Genomic DNA, 19,979 nt, shown 5'->3' with positions numbered 1-19,979 from the left:
TAATGTCATGCAAAGACACACCTATATCATGAAAAGACATACCTTCCCTAACATGTTTTGGAAAAGACTCATCAAAAGAAACATGAACAAAATTTTCAACAATAAGTAGCCTCTTGTTATAGACCCTATATGCCTTACTAGATTGTGAGTGTCCGAGAAAGATACCCTCATCGGCTTTAGCATTAAATTTACCTAGACTATCCTTTTGTTTAAAATAAAACATTTACATCCAAAGACATGAAGGTGAGAAACATTAGGTTTTCTACCTCTAAGTATAGGGTCAGAAGTATCAATAGGGGGTTTTGTTTAGAATAAGACGTATCAATATCCTATTCAAAACATAACACATCATGCTAATAGCATCGGCCCAGAAGTACTTTAGTAAATCACCTTCATTAAGCATCATCCTCTCCAACTCCTCTAAAATTCAATTTTTATGCTCCACAACCCCATTTTGTTGTGGAGTTCTAGGAGCCGAGAAGCTATGCTCAATACCCATGTTTCTCACAATACTTTCCAAAGAGAAGATTTTCAAACTCTCCTCCGTGATCACTTCAAATGGAAACAATTTTCAAATTTATTTTATTTTGGAAAAATCTATCAAATTATTTGGAAGTCAAGTAGGTCTCATCTTTACTAGACAAAAACATAACCCAACAAAATCTAGAATAGTCACCAACTATAACAAAGCCATAATAATTTTCACCTAAGCTTTTAGTCCTAGAAGGACCAAAGAGGTCCATATGAAGAAGTTCGAGAGGCCTAGATGTTGAACCAACAATCTTTGATTTAAAAGAGAGCTTTTTTTGCTTCCCAATTTGACATGCTTCACATAGGTGGTCTTTTGTGAACTTCCTTTTAGAAAGACCAATGACTAGATCCTTTCAGATTACCTTGTTTAGTAATTCAAATTTAATATGAGTTAAAAGTCTATGCCACAACCAAGATTTTTCACACATGGTAGCAATACACTTAGTACCAACCAATGACACATCACTTGAATTTAGCATATAAGTATTATTGACTCTCAAGCCCTTAAACAAACAATCATTCTTCTCATTATGCTCAAATAAATAACAAGTATTGGTGAAATTGACTTTAAAACCTTTGTCACAAAGTTGGCTAATGCTAAGAAGGTTGTGTTTAAGACCATCAATAAGCATTACATCGGAGATTGTAGTAGATGATGAATTACCTATACTATCTTGTCCAAGAATAGCTCCTTTTTTGTTATCTCCATAAGTGAAGAATCCCTTTTTCTTTGGCACAAAATCAATGAAAAGCAATATGTCACCCGTCATATGCCTTGAACATCCACTATCACGATACCATATCTTTTCGGTAGATTCAAGACATTCAACCTGTAGAATTAAACAAGGGAAATAGGTACCCAATTTTCATTGGGTCCTTGGAAGTGAGTGAAATCAAGGTTTCATTTAGGAAACCCTTAAGAGACTCATTTAGGAACTAACATCTTCCTAAATTTTCACTTTTCAATGGTATGATCATTTTTGCAACAATAATGATAAGATATATTACGATGAGTTATGCTTTTACCATTCGAATCCTTTTTGAAAATTTTCTGCTTTTTGTATGAATGATTCAAAGATATTTCATAGTTAAAAGGATCAATAGAAAATGCACTTTTAGGTTGTAAAGTTTTGTCTAATTTTACTTGAAGATCATTTATCTATTTTTGCCAATTATGACAAGATTCACAACCAAACTTAGAAGGTTATTCACTCATATTCTTATCACTTTGAATATTTATCATAGATATCTTAATAGCTTCCAACTTCCTTTCAGATTCTAATACTTTAGCTTCTAATTGCAAAAATATATTTTCATGTGAAGTTAATTTCTTAGAAGTATTTAATGTTTCTCTATGAAGATTATCAAAAGCGTCTTGCAATTGAGAATAAGATAAATCACTAGTAAGCTCAAGGTTAGAAGAACTTACTTGTTTCTTCTTCCTTCCATTTTCCATGAGACAAATCCAAATTGATTCTATACTTGAAGTGGAGCTTTCATCGCTTGAGGAGTCACTTGCACTTTCACAAGCAACATAAGCTCTTCTAGATTTACTAGCCTTCTTGTGATATCATCTTTCATTGTCTTTCTTAATCATGGAACATTCCGATTTATAGTGACCAATTTCACCACAATTATAACAAGAGCTTCTAAACTTACCTTTCTTATTCTTACCATCTTTTGAAGACTTGGACTCCCTTCTAAATTTGGCTAAGTTTCCTTCGGAATGCTTGACTTTGTTCTTTCGAATATACCTTTGGTATATCTTGACAAATAGCCCAACATCATGATCATAGGAGTTCTTGTCATCCATTTCTTCACACTCACTAGGCTCATTATTTGAGGACTTGAAGCTAGAAGTCTTTAGAGAAATGAACTTCTTCTCTTCCACCTTGTCTTTACCTTTCTATTTCTTCATCTTCTTTTCATACTCTTTTTCATGTTTTTCCAAGCCAGTGAATTCTTGCTCATGTTCTTCCAATTTTCCAAACAAAGTAGTAAGATCAAGTGCTTTAAGATCATTCCCTTCTTTAATAGCGGAGACTTTGGGTTGTCATTCCCTATTAATACATCTTAGAACCTTGTTAGTAGAAATAGCATTGGAGATAGGATTACCTAGAGCATTCAATCTATTGACAAGATGTGTGAATCTCTTTTGCATGGCGGAAATGGTTTCACCATGCTTCATATGAAAGAGTTCAAACTTTGGGTTTAATGTGTTGATCCTAGCTTGTTTGACCTCATTAGTTCCCTCATGGGCAACTCCTAATGTGTTCCACATAGCTTTGGAGGTTTCACAATGAGAGATACGATAATACTCATCAACATCTAATGTGGATATGAGAATATTTTTTGCATTCCAATTATGAGACCACAACTTTTTATCATTATCATTTCATTGATTTTTCGGTTTTGGTACGACGACACCTTCAGCATTGGTCATTGTAATTTCATTAGGACCATTGGAGATGACGTCCCATACGCCCCTATCAACGGAGTTGATATGGATATGCATACAAGCTTTCGAATAGCCATAATTTTTGTCGGTGAAAATAGGTGCTCTATTATACGCCCCTTTATGTTCGGTAGCTATTATTTAATAAGCAAATCTTAAGACCAGAAACAACCGGAGCTCATGGTACCACTTGTTTGATGATAGACCTAGATCTAGAGGGGGTGAATAGATCCCAAGTTAAAAATTTATTTGAAATTTTGATTTAGAAAAATTTATGGCCCGAAAGCAAGTTTCAAATATTTCCCGGATCCAAAAATCGTCTAACCGAACCTTCTATTGAAAAGCCCGGATATGCGTATGAGTACCAATGGTATGATAATAATTCAAAAGTTAATTTATCAACACTTCAAGCACTAAATTGAATACTCTACTATAGTAACGATCTACCTACAATGACAACAACACACGAAAGACTAGTTGACACAATTTGTCAAACGCTTTGTGTGCAATCAACAAAGTTTGGATATTAGTATAGTGTGTGTAGTACTTAAAAACCAATCACTACCAAATGGTATGTGATTACTACAACAACACAATTTAATAAAGAATTCAAAAGTTCTTATCCAAACAATGTTGATCAAGAGATCAAAGTAATCGACAATTTATGAACTAAAAACTAAATGTGTGTGTGTGTGTGTGTGTGTGTGTGTGTGTGTGTGTGTGAGAGAGAGAGAGAGAGAGAGAGAGAGAGAGAGTAAGGATTTGTTTAGGAAACTCCCCAATTGACCTCACTATGGGTACGTCTTCCCAAAATTCAAATTCAAATTGAGATATTTATATAATAAATCTTACTTTGCAAATGTATGAATACAAGAGATGAGAAATCAAATCCCACAAACCCTAAGTTTGTTCTTGGCTCTAAAACCTCCAAAAACCTTGATCACAGATTGATCAAGTCACCAATAATGACACTTCAATTCACTTGTTGTTGCTACTTCCTTGCATGACCTCCTTGTCTCAAGGTTTTCATTCGGCTGAATTAATACCAAGCGTACACTTGTTGAGTCCAAGATTGTTCAACATGATCCATTGTTTCATGCTACTCCCTTACCGACACACTTAGTCTCAAGGCTTTCATCGATCGGATCTGAATTGAACAATCTTGTCAAAAACCTTCAAACCCTAAAGATCTTGAAGGAAACCCCCAACTCAGTTTTCTTATTTTAATTCCTCAAAGATCTCAAACCAATATTCTTTGTACAACAAACCTAATTGGACATTATCAATCCTAATCTAGATGGAATCCAATCAAAAAATGATTATGTGTAGTTTAATTGTGTGTATGCATAGATTGAATTGAAGATGATGAGATCATTTGAAATCCTGGATTCATGTAGGTTTTACTCACTCTAGAAACCTTACTAGAGAATAATGCATGTATGAAGTATTTATATGCATGGGTGGTTTAGGGAAAAAGGAAATGCAAAGGACTTGAGAAAAATATGAATTTTTGAAAAAAAATATATCGGATAGGTCGATCTATAGAGGTTATGTGTCAACCTGTTCGATACATAGGTCGACCTGTCCAAAGTCATGTGTCGACCTATGATTGTTATATGCTCCCTATGTGTCGATCTAAAGACTCGACACATGAAACAGAGGCCACATTCTTTAATACAACAACATATGTGTCGACCTATAAGCTACATGTGTCAACCTATATCCAGGAAAAAATTTCCATAGGTCGACCTGTAGTTACATGTGTCGACCTGTACGGTTATTTTTCACAAAAAATGATTTTTCATGCATGAGACCTTTTCCACATTGTTTCCAAATACTTTTATACTTCCTAATGCTAAGATGCACATAGAGATTCAGAGAATATTGTCTAATATACATTAACGTTAAAATATCCTAATTTTGACATCATACAAAACACATATAACTGAAGTTGCACTCACAATATATATGACATACTTTATTTCCCTTGAAGTTGTACCCAAGAAAATTACCGTATGCAAGAAAGTCATTTATTGTGCAAAACAGCATGACACGCAACTTAAAGTTATCACATGTATATGCATCATCAACATCAACGCCTTCCTCCAACAAAAGTCTTAAATCTTAAATCAGTGGCGTTAAATAAACATCTATGTCGTTCCCTGGTTATTTTGGACTCAAAATCATCATTGATAACATTATATTAACTTTAAGATTAAATTGTCTTAACACAGCTAACAATGTTGTAAAAGTTTTGCATCCCAGATACAACGACTCTTCCATGCCTCTTTACAAAGTATCCACCACGTTAGCTTTCTTGAAAGAATCTACTCCAATATAACGAATCATGTCTTCTAGAATATCATTCATAAATTCATCATCATTTACAACTATATGTTACATAGGTCTTTTTTTGTCACTTCACCATACCATACTCATTTCGTATAATTTTGAATAATTTCTTCACACCGAAATGATTGAATAGAACAACACTTGGATGATTTTTCATATTTTGGCAAATTTTACAAAGACACCAAAAAATCCCCTTTATCGTTAGGAATCTTTTTTCCCCGCAAATCCACTTGAATCATTCCATTCTCGTACTATTTACTTAATATATTGGTTTTCATCCAACTATAATCCATGAACCGTATAAATCTCAAAAACCATAATATAACAACAACAACAACAACCATAATACCAACAACAACAACAACGAAAACAACAACAACAACAACAACAAACAATAACAACAATAGTAATGAAGAATTTGTACATAGTAGAAATGTGATGAGAGACTAAAAAAAAGTGTTGGTTCGAGGTTCGAGCTTCCTTCCTCCTTGGAGAATAATGGTGGTTCGATTTCGTTTGCTAGAGAAGAATAGTGTTTAAGTTTCGTTCGCTAGCTAGGGCATAAAAAGTGAATGAAACTTAACATTAAAACTGAAGGAATAAAAACTTGTTTAGCGAGCTTTTATCTCGATTTTCTTAAAATCGAGGGAACATATCCGACGTAAATTCTATAAAACATAAATGTGCCTTTTTATCTGAGGTAAAAGATTAAATTTTAAAAAAAATTGACGTGTTTCAGATCATTTGACATATGTTTTTTAATAACGAAGATGAAAGTTTCTTCATAAAATGTATTATTTGTAGTTGCGTGTGTTCTTTCTTTTTTATCTTCTCATTTTTATGTTAGTGTTCTCTCTTTCAATTTCGTTTTTATCACGTCTCTTCTTCTTTAATCTCTCATCTCTTTTGTTCTTCCTCTTTCATCTTCTCTAATCTCTTACGTCCTTTATTTATATCTCATATTAAATGGTATTCGTAAACACAAACACTTATTTTTATTTATTTTATTTTACTTTTTCAAACGAATATTTTTAGCCATATATTTTAGAAAATTAAGAAATAGTATATAACATACAAAAAGAAAATGCTTGTGATACACAAGTACAAGAAGTGAGCGACAATTTATTTTTGTTAGAACAAGATTGTTTGGATCTTATGAAACCTTTTTAACCATTTATTTTCATAATTATATATATATATATTCCATTACAAAAATTGTATACTAAATACATATAGTTATATAAAAGTTAACGTGAAGAAGAAGAAAAAAGTAGTATAGAAAGCAAGTTTGAAAAGGGATAAGGAATTTCATGCACATTGATTGACAAGTTTTTTTTGTCGACAAAATACATATTCGTTTTCAGATCGACAAGTTGTGAATGTGATATTTTGCAAGTTGTTTCCCAGCTATTACGTTAAATTTATAATTATAAAGTAGCAATTGTTTTTGTCGTGTTTCATGCCCATTACTATAATTGTTAACATGAATTATTAAAACACGTCAAAGAAAAACAAATTATCGAAATCATTAGCTAAATTTGCGAATAAACCCATGCAGAATCACACTGCCTACAATTATCATGTCGGGAAGGCTCCGATTGCCGTAATTATAAGGCAAGGTCAGCGTCCTTTAGAAAGTGACAGATCTAAGGGATGTTTTATTTTTTCAAAGATGGTAAATTAGTAGAGTGATATATCTAAGGATGTTTTATTTCAAAGATTGTAAATTAATGGAGTAGAATTTTTTATCACAATAGCCTCCAGTTTCCAAATTCAATAATCAAATCATTTCACGTTTCAATGTATTGGAGGGTCAGTTCAACATATATATGTTTTAGGCGATTTTTAAAACAAGGCTTTTAAAAAGTTAAATTTTTTATATTTTAATTTTATTTTAATTTTTGAATAGTATGAATTTTTTTTATTATATTATAATTAATTTTATTTAATATTCTTTACATTTATATTAAGACCAACTCCTTGAGATAATATAGAATTAAAAGCTTCAAATATATATTAAGATCAACTCATTTACTCTATGTTGAGATAATGTAGAATTAAAAGCTTCAAATATTTATTTTATATTTTAGTTTCAAGTTGTCTAATTCAAAATTTGAGTTGATATTATTTTAAAACATAAATAAATGAGAAAAGTTAATAAAAGTTAGTAAGGTGGTCTCTATGTTGCAAGAAGAGGTGGATAAATTGCCTCAGATTGATTTTAATTTGTTAATTCACATACAACAGCTTGGTAACAATTTGAAGAGGTTACAGTTAGAACATCTATCGTGAAACTAACCGAAACGCGGATTTGTTAGCTAAACGAGGTGGTCAAGGTTATAGTCAAATTTATGATGTTAGTTCTAGGTGGCTTCTTCCTCTGTTAGAGAATATCCTTATATTCTTTTTTAAGACGATGTAGTTAGTTTTCTTGTATTTTTTTAACTTTTGTCCTCTCAATTTAAAATTAATAATAATAATTTATTTAAAATAAGTACAACTCTGAATTTTTTACAAAAATAACTCAATTTTTTAAGAAAATTCTCAAGATATCCCTGATTTTAAAAAAATTCTCAAAGTATCCCATTTTTAGGAGGAGACGCCAATTCAATTGGTGACTCCTCTTAAAAATTGAATGGAGGCGCTAATTGGATTGACTAGGTGTAGCGGGGTATTCGTTACCTTTAGATTTTTTGATTAAATCAAAAGTAAATTATACAATTCGAGTCGCCACCACACTTCTATTTATCCAAAGAAAATGTTAGAAAGCGAACAAAAAACGAGAAGTTTTATCAAATCAAAAACTAATAAAAATGTCAGAGATCTGGGTAAGAGGGTTGGTTATACAATGTGAAGGTTTTAAGCACCCAAAACATCATTAGTACTCTAAGGGAGCCCTTTTTGCAAAGTGTATTGTAGGTTGATATTTGTGAAAATATTTGTGCAAACATGATTGGGGAGATGAGAAAGGAATATACATATTTACAATTTTGTGTTTGAATGGATAAACCCATTGCCTACGTACCATCACAAAGGTAGGATCAAAACCTCGTAGTTCGGGGTAAAAATCTCAAAAAAAATTGGTGAATTGATTTGTCAAAAGCCTTAAGGTCTTTTGTTATCAAAGGGAGAAAACTCTACATAAACCAACAATCCACCATGTGAGGAGAGCTTCAACATACTAGTGAGGGATCCACCCTATAATAAGTATGGAAGACTTATAGTCCAATCACTAAGGATAAGGTGAGGTTTACATCAACCACAATGATAACTCAAACCTATGGCTAATGTTTATGAAAAGTTTTAACAAAGGTGGCCATTGGAACCACAAAAATCACTTGAAGCGAGTTGTATTTACAAATTAAAAGTATTCACAAAATGAAGTCAAAGTGGACTTAAGATTCAATTCAAAATAAGTATTAATGAAAAGAGTTTGAAAAATCAAAGGCATAAGGCCTAGGTTTCTAGTTTGAAAATAATGTCAATGTTTGCACAAAATGAATTTGGCTTGGGTTAGAGTGGAGAGAAGAAGAGAAGGGTTAGTCCTAAACATGCAAAGATGAGATAAGAGATAAAAACCATTGGAGTTCCTTTCTTGAGATCATAAAGATGATTCAAGATGCTCCTTTCCTTTGGACTTAGCAATTAACTCAAGCAATCAAACAAATATTCAATCAAGCTCCTAGGATCTCCATTTTGGCTTGTCTCTCTTGACTTTGATGCTTATGACAATGGTCATTCTTACTATCTCAAGTTTGGTATCCCTATCACACAAGAACAAACAATCAAAAAGTTCACAATGCAATAAGAGGAATGGACAAAGAGAGTTTAGATTAGGGGTCCTTTCAAGTCAACTTCAAGATTAAGCATTCTAAAGGCATGAGGTCTAATTGCTCTTCAACAAATTTAGCATTCTAAAGGCATGAGGCCTAGTTTCTCTTGAACTCCATTAAGCATATGTAAGGTCCTAATTCTAAGTCCTTTCTCCTTTTTGCATTGGGTACACACAAACAAAGACAAAACAAACACAAGGCCACAATATATTTACACAATAATGTGCTCAAGTGAGCAAAAGGCAAATAACATAAACATAAACATGAGCTCGAGTGAGCAAAGGGAAAAGGCAATATGAATAAATGAGCAAGAAATTAAATTACATTAAAGTAAATTGCAAGAATTAAATGCTTGAATTAAAGTTAGTGTTAGTAGTTAATGTTAGTGTGCCATAAGGCAATTTAGCGTTATGTTAAGCAATCGTAAGTGGACTAATGTAGTAGTCACACCTATCTGAGGCCGGTCAATAAAATTATAGGCAAATAAACACAAGTTAGAGATCATGACTAGTAAGCCAAGCTCCTACAACTTGCCATGCCAAAAGAAAAGAAGAATGACCTTGTATGGATTTTAGATTTTTTACTTGACCAAGAAGCAACCTATCTTGGACACAAAGCAATTCACTTGATCTTTGATCAAGTTAAATTTGATTTGGATCAAAGAAGGTTAAGCCTCTCATATGTCAAGGCTAACCACAAATCATTAACTCATTGGTCAAAAGAAAAAGAAAAAGAAAAGATATGAAGATGAAATGTACAAAATGAAAATTCAAATGACATAACCAAAACACAATGATCAAATGTGAATGGAATCAACATCAATTAATGGTAAACAGAAGTGAAATAAAGATTAGAAGTCAAGAAAGGTCAAACATATTTTTGGTATTTTTTGGAATTAAAATAATACATAAAATAAAATGAACAAAGTAAGGTCAAACTTCAAATCCAATTCAAATCAACTTGGATAAGTCCAATTGGATCATCATAAGCCTAACATGGTCAAACTAGGTTTGACAAATTTTCTCAACATTTTTTGAAAACAGAAACTATTTTAAAATCAATTAAAAGTATTAAAATATAACACAAATGAATTAAAATCTCAAATAAATCTCAAATCAATTAAGAAATTGATGAGAATATTTTCATAGACTTGTCATGATCCAAATGTATTAAGAAAATATTTTTGGAATTTTTGAATATCAAAAAGTAATTAAAATGAATTAAAAACTATTAAAAACAAAACAATTCACAAAAAATATTAAATGGAATCACAAAAATAATTAAAAATCAGATTATGAAACTAGATTTAAAAAGAAAATTTTTGCAATTGGTCTCATATTTTTGTGATTCCAAATAAGAGTTATGAATTTTTGAAAATAAATGGAATAAAAGAAAATAAAACAGAAATTAAGAAAAATAGAAAAAAATCAGTAGCGCATGATTCAGCTTCATTAATTAACGTGGACAATCAAGTGGTCCAGAAGCGCGCGCGCATGGTGAGCCTCAGTCAAACGTATCGCACGCTGAATTTAAATAAGTCAAGTAAAGCAAAGGCCAGGATTAGATCGTGGGAGCCTCATCCAAGGGTTCAGGTTCAACCACGTGGGGACGGTGGTGGAAACCACCGTCTTCTCTGGTGAGCAAACAGAAACCGGCCACCAGTTGCAGGTTTTGCAACCTCAACCAAACTACACGTGCCTTATACCAAATTAAAGTTGAGGTGATGTACATCACCCCTGTAACCTTGGATTTCTCTCAAGATCTCTAAGGAAGGAGAAATCTGAGATGGAAAATCCAGGTGTTCAATCTGAAATGCATCAATTCATGAAATTAAAGCCACCATTGACTTGCCTCTCACACGAGGACTTCAGAAAACCAAACAAACACAAGCAAAACATAATATATGATGAGATTCGAATCAAAACAGTTGAGATGTAAACCTTTGAAGTGCAACTTTGATGAGCACGATCCACTCCAATTCTTGCTTGCAGCTTGATCTTGAGGTATGGTATGAGTGCAAGGCTAAGGAATAAGTGTTGAAGATCAACTGATTTTGTTGAAATTCAAACTTGAAAGAGAAATGAAAATTCAAAATTCCTTTGGTGTGAGGTTAGGCATGGATTTCAGCAGAGCTTTAGGCGCTTTTAGGTTGATCATTGAATGAAGCAAGGTTCCTATTTATAGCTGAAATGCAAGGCAAGGTGAGGAGAAACTCGTGTGCATGATCATTGGGTCCTCCATGCATGGGCCTGTACAAGCGCATGTGAGGCCCAAAACCAATTGGAAATGCAAGCTGAAGTCACTTGGAATTGAAATGGACGTGCATTCTGAGCTGCATTGGCTTGTGTATCAAGTTACAAAGTGAAATGCATAATTGATCACAAATGTTCCTCTCTTCGAAAGTCCCATATGGAAAATCCATAAACATAGGCATGTGAGTAATGGTTGGAAAAGTCTTGACATAAGGAACAAAAGCTATGTTGGAGAAAAATCCATTTGGCGTTTGGAAAATTGTGAAAACTGGCCCTGAATTTTGATGTACAAAACATGTCTTTGAAAATTTTGCCAAAAGTGACCAACTTCAAGCCCTTCTGTTTTAATGATTCAAGCCTCAAATGGAAAAACCTATAACATCAAAGTTGTATATATTTTCAATATGATCAATTTGGACTTATATTTTGCATCATTTGAATTTTTTATGAGAAAGTTATGGGCACTTGAAGTTGGACTATTTCAAGATTCAATGGCTTTGGTCCAAAGTGACCTATAATGTTTTGTATTATCACATGTGTTTATTTTAGGATTATGAAATTTTGTCCAACATAACATTTGAAGTAGACATCTTAATATTTCTAATGCAATTTGTCTCGCCTCAAAATCCTAAACAATGAAGGAGTTAGGTCCTTGGGAAGTTGACCTAAAATTAGGGTTTCAGTCAAAATGACCTATAATGTTTTGAAATTGATGATGACCTTCCAAGTTTCAAATGAATTTTTGATGAACATGAACGTTGTTCATACGGTTCTTAAGAACATTTTGTATCTTGGGGTCATCTTCATTTGACAAACACATCAAAAGTTAGGTCTCAGTGGATTTCAAAATAGTCAGATGACTTGACTGGTCAACTTCTCAAGTCCAAACTTCAAATCTTGATGAATGAATGATTGAGGATACTCACATAATCTCATATATGCATATAATTATGAATGAAAGAACTTACCTTGATTGAAATTGATCATAGGTTGAGGTTACTTCATGAGTAAGGCACAGTCAATGCATAGTTCACTACAACAAACAAGACCTTAGACAACGCTTTTTTTAGCCTTAGACAGCGCTTTAAAGCGCTGTCTAAACCTCCGCTGCTAAAGGTTTAGACAGCGCTTTTTTAAATCTTAAAAGCGCTGTCTAAGCCCCCCCCCCCCCCCCCCTTAGACAGCGCTTTGGCCAAAAGCGCTTTATAAGACCCTCTTATTTTAAATTTTTTAGGTATACCTTAGACAGCGCTTTTGAAAAGCGCTGTCTAAGCCCCACCCCCTTAGACAGCGCTTTGGCCAAAAGCGCTTTCTAAGACCCTCCTATTTTAATTTTTTTAGGTATACCTTAGACAGCGCTTTTCAAAAAGCGCTGTCTAAGCCCCCCCTTAGACAGCGCTTTTGCCTAAAGCGCTTTCTAATCCCCCCCTTAGACAGCGCTTTTTACAAAAGCGCTGTCTAAGGTATACGAAATTTTTTGAAGCTTTTGTTTTAAACCACATTTTTTCCAGGTTTATAAACCAGAATTTCTAACCTGTAATAAACCAAGGAAACCATCAAATATCAAATATAACTTATAATCAAAGCAATTGAAAACAAAAAAATAAAGAAATCATGCATTATCAGATATAACTTATAATCAAAGCAATTGAAAACAAAAATATAACGAAATCATGCATTATCAGATATAACTTATAATCAAAGCAATTGAAAACAAAAAAATAAAGAAATCATGCATTATCAGATATAACTTATAATCAAAGCAATTGAAAACAAAAATATAATGAAATCATGCATTATCACATATAACTTATAATCAAAACAATTGAAAAAAAATAAATAAAGAAATCATGGATAATTTACCTAAGTCACTAACATCTCTTTCTTTTCTTTGTTGGAATATTAATCACTTGTTTCTTAGCAATGCGTACGGATGAATTGATCCAAATTCCAAGAGCAGCCTGCATAGCCTGCATTGCAGCACAGCCAATGATCACATAATCAAAAGAAAAACCAAAATAATTGATAAGTAGTAAATAATATAAGCAATAATAATAACAATAAGAGTACTGTTCCCAATCCCCGGTGTCTTAAGAACAAATCTTACATAACTACAAAATAAAAAACAGGGCAAAGCCTTACATTGTACATGATAAAATACAATGAGTGTCTATAAGAAAGGTACTAAATTTAGTCTTCAAAAATAATCATTTCAGTATAGTTTCTAGGGATGTATTAGTTCTCATTAGGCACAATTTCGACCTAAATTGTAAACTTTTTAACACTATTTGACACTCAACGTTATTCAGACACTCCTAAACTTCTTTATCATAAAATCATTTACTGAAATTAATAGAGTAAATAAGCATTTTAATCCTCAAAATTATAAGAATCAAACAACTTAGTCCTTTCAATTAAAGAACACAGTCAATTTATTCCATACACCAAAAAATCTACTAAGAAAACATCCATCAAAACCAATAGAATAGAAGACTTACTACATATTGCCTTAAAAATGGTCATATGAGGATACATCAAGACATGCTAAATTCAGAAGAAGAAAAAAAATAGCCTATGTTTTTGGTAACACGGCGGGTCACCGCTGCCGCACGTTTAAGTCCTTTTTCATTGTGATTTTGAGAAGTTGGTATGTGTAGCTTACGCCCCACTGTAATGAACTAAAACTAAGACTATGTTTGGATTGATGAAATGGAATAACCTTATGTTCCATGTTTGGATTGGTAAAAGAGCATGGAAACTCCATCCAATTTCATCACTTACTCTCGTTTTTGTACACCTATTGAATTGAGCATAATAACAATTTTATTACATTCCGTCCTAAAATATCCAAACAAAGATATCTAATCCGCTCCGCTCAATTCCACTCTATCACATTCCGCCCTACTTAGTTCGTTTTAAAATATCCAAACATAGCCTAATTTGTTATTAAATTGACCCAAACATTATAATTTCAAGACTAAAATACGGATACACTAAAAAAAGTTGATATCAAATGCACTGTGATCATGATAATGATGATATAAGGGATTGAACTGAAAATGTAACTTGTGATAAAACAAAAACGAATAACTACCTCATCAGACATAAAAGGGGTCAAGTTCGGAGCAAAAGCAGCCAAAACAGCAAAAGCAGTAGCAGGACCAACTCCTTTCAACGCACTTAACTCAGAAATCGCTTTCTCCACATCAGGAAGACTCTCAAAAGCTTTCTCAGAAGCACGTTTCACAACAGCATCTTCTATCGAAGAGACAAAATCCAACAAACGCGGCCTAAAAAGCAAAAAAAAATGGTTGAACGATAAAATAACAATAATCGAACAAATGGTGACGAATTAAAGTAGCTACCTCCATTTTCCACGGGTGAGTTTCCATTGCATGAGTTTGGAAAGTTCTTGAGTGGTGATACCTTTCTCAACCAATTTGAATTATACTCTATGAATGAATTAAATATTTATGATACCTTTCTCAACCATTTTCCCTCTATGGATCACAGCAATCATGTCAGCATTTCTAATTGTACTCAAGCGATGTGCAACAACAACCGTGGTTCGATTGACCATGATCCTATCTAGAGCCTCTTGAACTACTCTTTCAGATTCTGCATCAAGTGCACTTGTAGCTTCATCTAGAAGAAGAATTCTTGGATTCTTAAGGATTGCCCTTGCGATGGCAATGCGCTGCTTCTGCCCACCAGATAGCTGAGTTCCATGGTCACCAACCATTGTATCCAATCCCTGGATTCAAAAATTAAAAAGCTCCAAGGTCAGAAATCCAGAAATATCAATTAGTATTAATTTTGAAATTGATGTACTAAACTTTTCTTATTAGAGATAAAGTTAGTTATTAATAATATGGTATCAGAACTTGGTTAGATTCTAGAACCTGTGGCAATTTATCAATGAATTTGGCAGCATTTGCAAGTTCAGATGCAAATCTTATCTCTTCAATTGTCGCGCCATCTTTACCGTAAGCAATGTTCTCCTTGATGCTGGAAGAAAACAACACTGGCTCCTGGCTGACAAGACCGATTTTCCCTCTGATCCATCTGAGCTGAAACTCTTTCAAGTTAATCCCATCAATAAGAACTTCACCTGCCTGTGGATCATAGAATCTTTCTACCAAACTGATAACTGTGGACTTTCCACTTCCACTTTGTCCAACTAACGCCGCAGTTGTACCACTCGGTATATGAAGAGAGAATCCATTGAATATCAGCTCTTCGGGTCTTGCAGGATAACTAAAATAAACTTCCTTTAACTCAACTTGACCTTGAATGTCTTCCAATGTTTTTCCATTTGGATCATAAGTATCTATCTCTGGTTTCCTCTTAATTGTCTCAAACATTTTGTAAGTCGTCGCCTGACCCGCCGCAAAAGCACTCAGACTTGGTGATGCCTGACCTAGAGACCTACAAAAAAACACATTTCCATCATAAGAAAAAAATCATCTAAATAAGAAATTTTCTAACTTCTTTGGCAAGAAAAGTCATACAAATTATGGTTACTTACATGGAAGCAGTTAACACGGCGATAATCACATTAATCACGGTGCCGCCATTATATCCTTTTTCGATTATCATCTTTGCGCCAAACCATACCGCTAAAGCATAACCACAGAAAATAACAAACATAACTGTGCCTAGGCCTACTCCAGCTATAGTACCTTCAAAAACACCTGATTTGTAAGCATCTACAAGAAATACTTTATAACTAGACACTACTTGCTTTTCACCAGTAAAGGATGCAACCTGAACAAATACACAAGACAAGCAGTTAGAATACATGTTTGTTACAATTTTGACGGCAGAACCAAATACAACTCATAAGTTAAAGAATTTTGCAAATATCTAACAACTTACAGTTCTTATTGAGCCAATTGTTTGTTCAACAACATGTGCAGCTTTCGCATAAGCGGTTTGACCTTTAGAAGCCATCTTGCCTATGATAACAGCCATGGCAGCACCTGACACAGCGAGAAGCGGAAGAGTCGACATCATAACAAGAGTAAGAAGCCACCCTTTGGTAAATGCTATTGCAAAACCACCAATGAATGTTGCTATCAGCTGCAGAAATTTCCCAACCTGTTTTCTCAAACACAAAATTTAACCTTCAATCAGTAAATTAAATTCAAACTATCTAACCTTTTACTCCAAAATCATAATCTACATTCATCTGCAAAATACATACCTTCTCACCCATGGCATCTTGAATTAGAACAGTATCACCAGACATTCTTCCTACAACTTCTCCTGTGTTTGTTTCTTTATCAAAGAATGCAACATCTTGTCTTAGTATTGTTTTCAAATACAATCCTCTAATTCTCGCCGCTTGTCTTTCTCCGGTGACCATCCAACAACTCACCTCTTAAAACAGAAAAACAATTCACAATTTTAGTATCTTTTTTCTTCATATATCTATAAAACTATCATCATCATCTTAATTACAAAATATATATACTTACGTAAAAATGCTGCCACACCACATCCTACGGCCAAATAAACAAATCTCAGAGATACCTGTAATGAATTTCATCATCAAAATAAATCAGATGAAAGGGTTTCGTTGGTGAATGAGAGAAGGGAGTTCGTTGCAGTAGAATTGGTTGAGAGAAACCAGATCGGGTTTTTTCTTAGTGAGAGAAAGAGATTGGATTTGAGATGGGTATGTAGAGAGTGCTAGAGGGGTTTAATCGCAGGAGGGAAAACAAAAAGAACTGAGAACGAAAATAGAAGTCTGAAATTTAATTTTAATTAGACCTTAGACAGCGCTTTTGTGGAAAGCGCTTTCTAAGATATGCCTTAGACAGCGCTTTCCAAAAGCGCTTTCTAAACCCCCACCTTAGACAGCGCTTTTGGTTTTATTTTTTTTTTAATTGAAAGACTTTAAACAGCGCTTTCTCAAAAGTGCTGACTAAGGTCTATATTTAAAAGCGCTTTCTAAAAGCGCTGTCTAAGGGGGGGTCTTAGACAGCGCTTTCTAAAAGCGCTGTCTAAGACCCCCCCCTTAGACAGCGCTTTCATTATTTTTTTAGAACATTTTCCGTGTTTTATTTTTATTTTAACCTTAGACAGCGCTTTCTTTTAAAAGTGCTGTCTAAGATGCGTTGTTAAAAAACCTTTTTGGCGTAGTGGTTGAATTAGGGTTTCCTTTGGGAAACAAGCCTCAAGCCCTTTGGTTTATCTTGATCAAATTGGAAAATTGAGATTCTTGGGAAACATATATTATGATTGAGAGCTTTGGGAACCATTGTCATGCTTGCTTTCATCTTCATCTAGCCACTTCAATGGGCATAGGGGCCTCCTAGGAGCAATGGATCTCATGACTGCTTAAGCTTCAAAAAACAAACAAGGTAGTGACATATTTTTGTGCTTTTGGTTAGTAAACAAAATAATAAAATCAATAATATACAATTCAAGCATGCTTGGTGGTCTCAAACCAACTCACACAAGTCCCAACCCTAGGGTTAAGGAACCAAGATGCTATGATCATTGAGGTAAATGCAATGAGCAATGATATGATGTCATGAGGGATCTTAGGGTCAAAATTAGGGTCTTACACTAGGGAACATGCCCTATCCAATCCAACTGACGCCCATGTGTATTTTTATAAAGGAGGCGCCAATTGGATGGACACCTCAGTGTAAAATGCAGTTTTTTTTATAAATAGATGTGTTGTGTGAGTCATTGTTCCACATCTCATTTAATCATTTGGCAATCATGTTTGGTGTTCGTCGTCGATATGGAAAGGTGATTTATGCGAGAGACAAACCTCAGATGCTGATGCTCTTCTGGAACATCACTATGTTCGAGCAATTGAAGGGGGAGCTGGTTCGTTGGTTAGATGGGAAAATACCAGAAGGGGAAAAATTAGAAGTATTGAGAGACTCGACAGTATCTTTGGTTGGGTGTGAATGAAGACTGATAAGGATGTTAGGGAAATGATGTTCGGTCGAGATGACATCAATTTGATTGTTGTAATCAGTTAGAAATATTTCTGTTTTCAGTTAGCTTATTTTGTACTGATGTTTGTTGTGAACCTCGTTGTGATAAAAAATTTATGATATATAATGATTGAAGGTTACAGAAATACAATGTTACAAAAAGCTTATGACCCAGATGATGCTCCTCGATTGGGACAGTTGTTCTTGTTGTGTCCTGGTTGACGACAAATACTACATAATCTTATCATTTTATCTGTCGAATCCATTTATGTCCTGATACGTGTGTTATTTGGCCTTTCTTTTTTTATTTCTACGCATCTCGTCATTGTGCCAAACTATATCACCTTCACATGGAGGCCAGTATTCCTCCATTGGTAGTACCGAGAAGCTTTTATTATATACATTTATGACTGTGACGGCCTTGTACACATCAGATAAATGGATGTAAGCGTCTTGATGAGTATATGCGCATGCTGCAATGACATGGAAGCAAGGAATGCGGAAGGCCTGGAAATTTCCACAGTCGCACCAACTTCTGTTTAGTCTAACAACATAGGCTAACTTTGGTCTCCCCTCGTTGTGGTCCATTGTTTCTTGGACGCTAATATTTTTCCTATGAAAGTCAAAGACTGTTACAGCATGTGTATTAGCTTTGATTCTCTCTTCTTTCATGAGTTTCATGCAACACTCACTGAATACTTGCTCATACATTAACACCGCACTCCATCTTTCAAATCTGATTGCGAACGTAGAAGCCAACCTATAATAGGTCGATCTTACCAAGAAGGTTATTGGCAGATTTCTAATTCCTTTGAATACCCCGTTCATGCATTCCACAAGGTTTGTTGTCATGTGGCCCCATCGACAACCTCTGTCAAATGCCTTTGTCCACTTCTCTACTACTATGTTATTTAGTCATCTCCATGCGTCTTCATTAGACAGTCTAATTTCATCACGATAATATTGAAATGACGGCTGAGTTAAAGCATACCCAACATTCACCACCTTATTGTGAAGATTATTATCTTTTATTGCACGCATGAAGTTTTATGCAATATGTCTAATGCAATAGACATGGGTAGAAGGAGGACCATGCCATCCGTTGTCATGGTTGTTATAGGCACTCTCAATGGCAACATGTCTATCAGAAATCAAACAGAGATTGGCTTGTGGAGCCACATGCATTCTGAGATGTCAAAGAAAGAAACCCCATCCACCAGCCGTTTCACCTTCAACCATAGCAAAGGCAATGGGAAAGACATTGATGTTTCCGTCTTGTGCAACTGCCATAAGCAAAGTACCCTTGTATTTGTCGTATAACCAAGTGCCATCAATTTGAATAATAGGTTTGTAGAATGCGAAACCTTTGATGCATGGGTCAAACGTCCAAAAGAGACGGTGAAATATTATATTACCGGTAACACAGATTCCGTCTGGCATCATTGCTGGCAATGTCTCCATAATTGCCACAGTTCTTGGGACATATGTTTTTAGTGCCCATAAAAACCGTGGAAATTCTTTGTATGAATCCTCTCAGTTGCTGAATACCTGTTCAACAACCTTTGTCCTTGCAATCCAGGCTTTCTTGTAAGATAGA

At 34.2% G+C, this 19,979-nt stretch overlaps 1 protein-coding gene across 1 annotated transcript; it reads right to left on the bottom strand.

Moving 5' to 3' along the window:
* Positions 1-14,871: 14,871 nt before the first annotated feature.
* On the bottom strand, positions 14,872-19,109 carry LOC127093806 (ABC transporter B family member 11). The gene is made up of 7 exons (XM_051032708.1): positions 19,092-19,109; positions 16,904-16,958; positions 16,630-16,805; positions 16,302-16,523; positions 15,952-16,190; positions 15,326-15,851; positions 14,872-15,177 (listed from the first exon to the last, which is right to left on the bottom strand). Exons 1-7 carry the CDS (start codon positions 19,107-19,109, stop codon positions 14,887-14,889), a joined length of 1,527 nt encoding a protein of 508 aa, XP_050888665.1. The 3' UTR covers positions 14,872-14,886.
* Between the last annotated feature and the right edge of the window lie 870 nt (positions 19,110-19,979).

Source organism: Lathyrus oleraceus, chromosome 6 (genome assembly GCF_024323335.1).
Source record: "Lathyrus oleraceus cultivar Zhongwan6 chromosome 6, CAAS_Psat_ZW6_1.0, whole genome shotgun sequence".
Lineage (NCBI taxonomy): Eukaryota > Viridiplantae > Streptophyta > Magnoliopsida > Fabales > Fabaceae > Lathyrus > Lathyrus oleraceus.
This window is presented reverse-complemented; position numbering and strand designations above follow the sequence as displayed.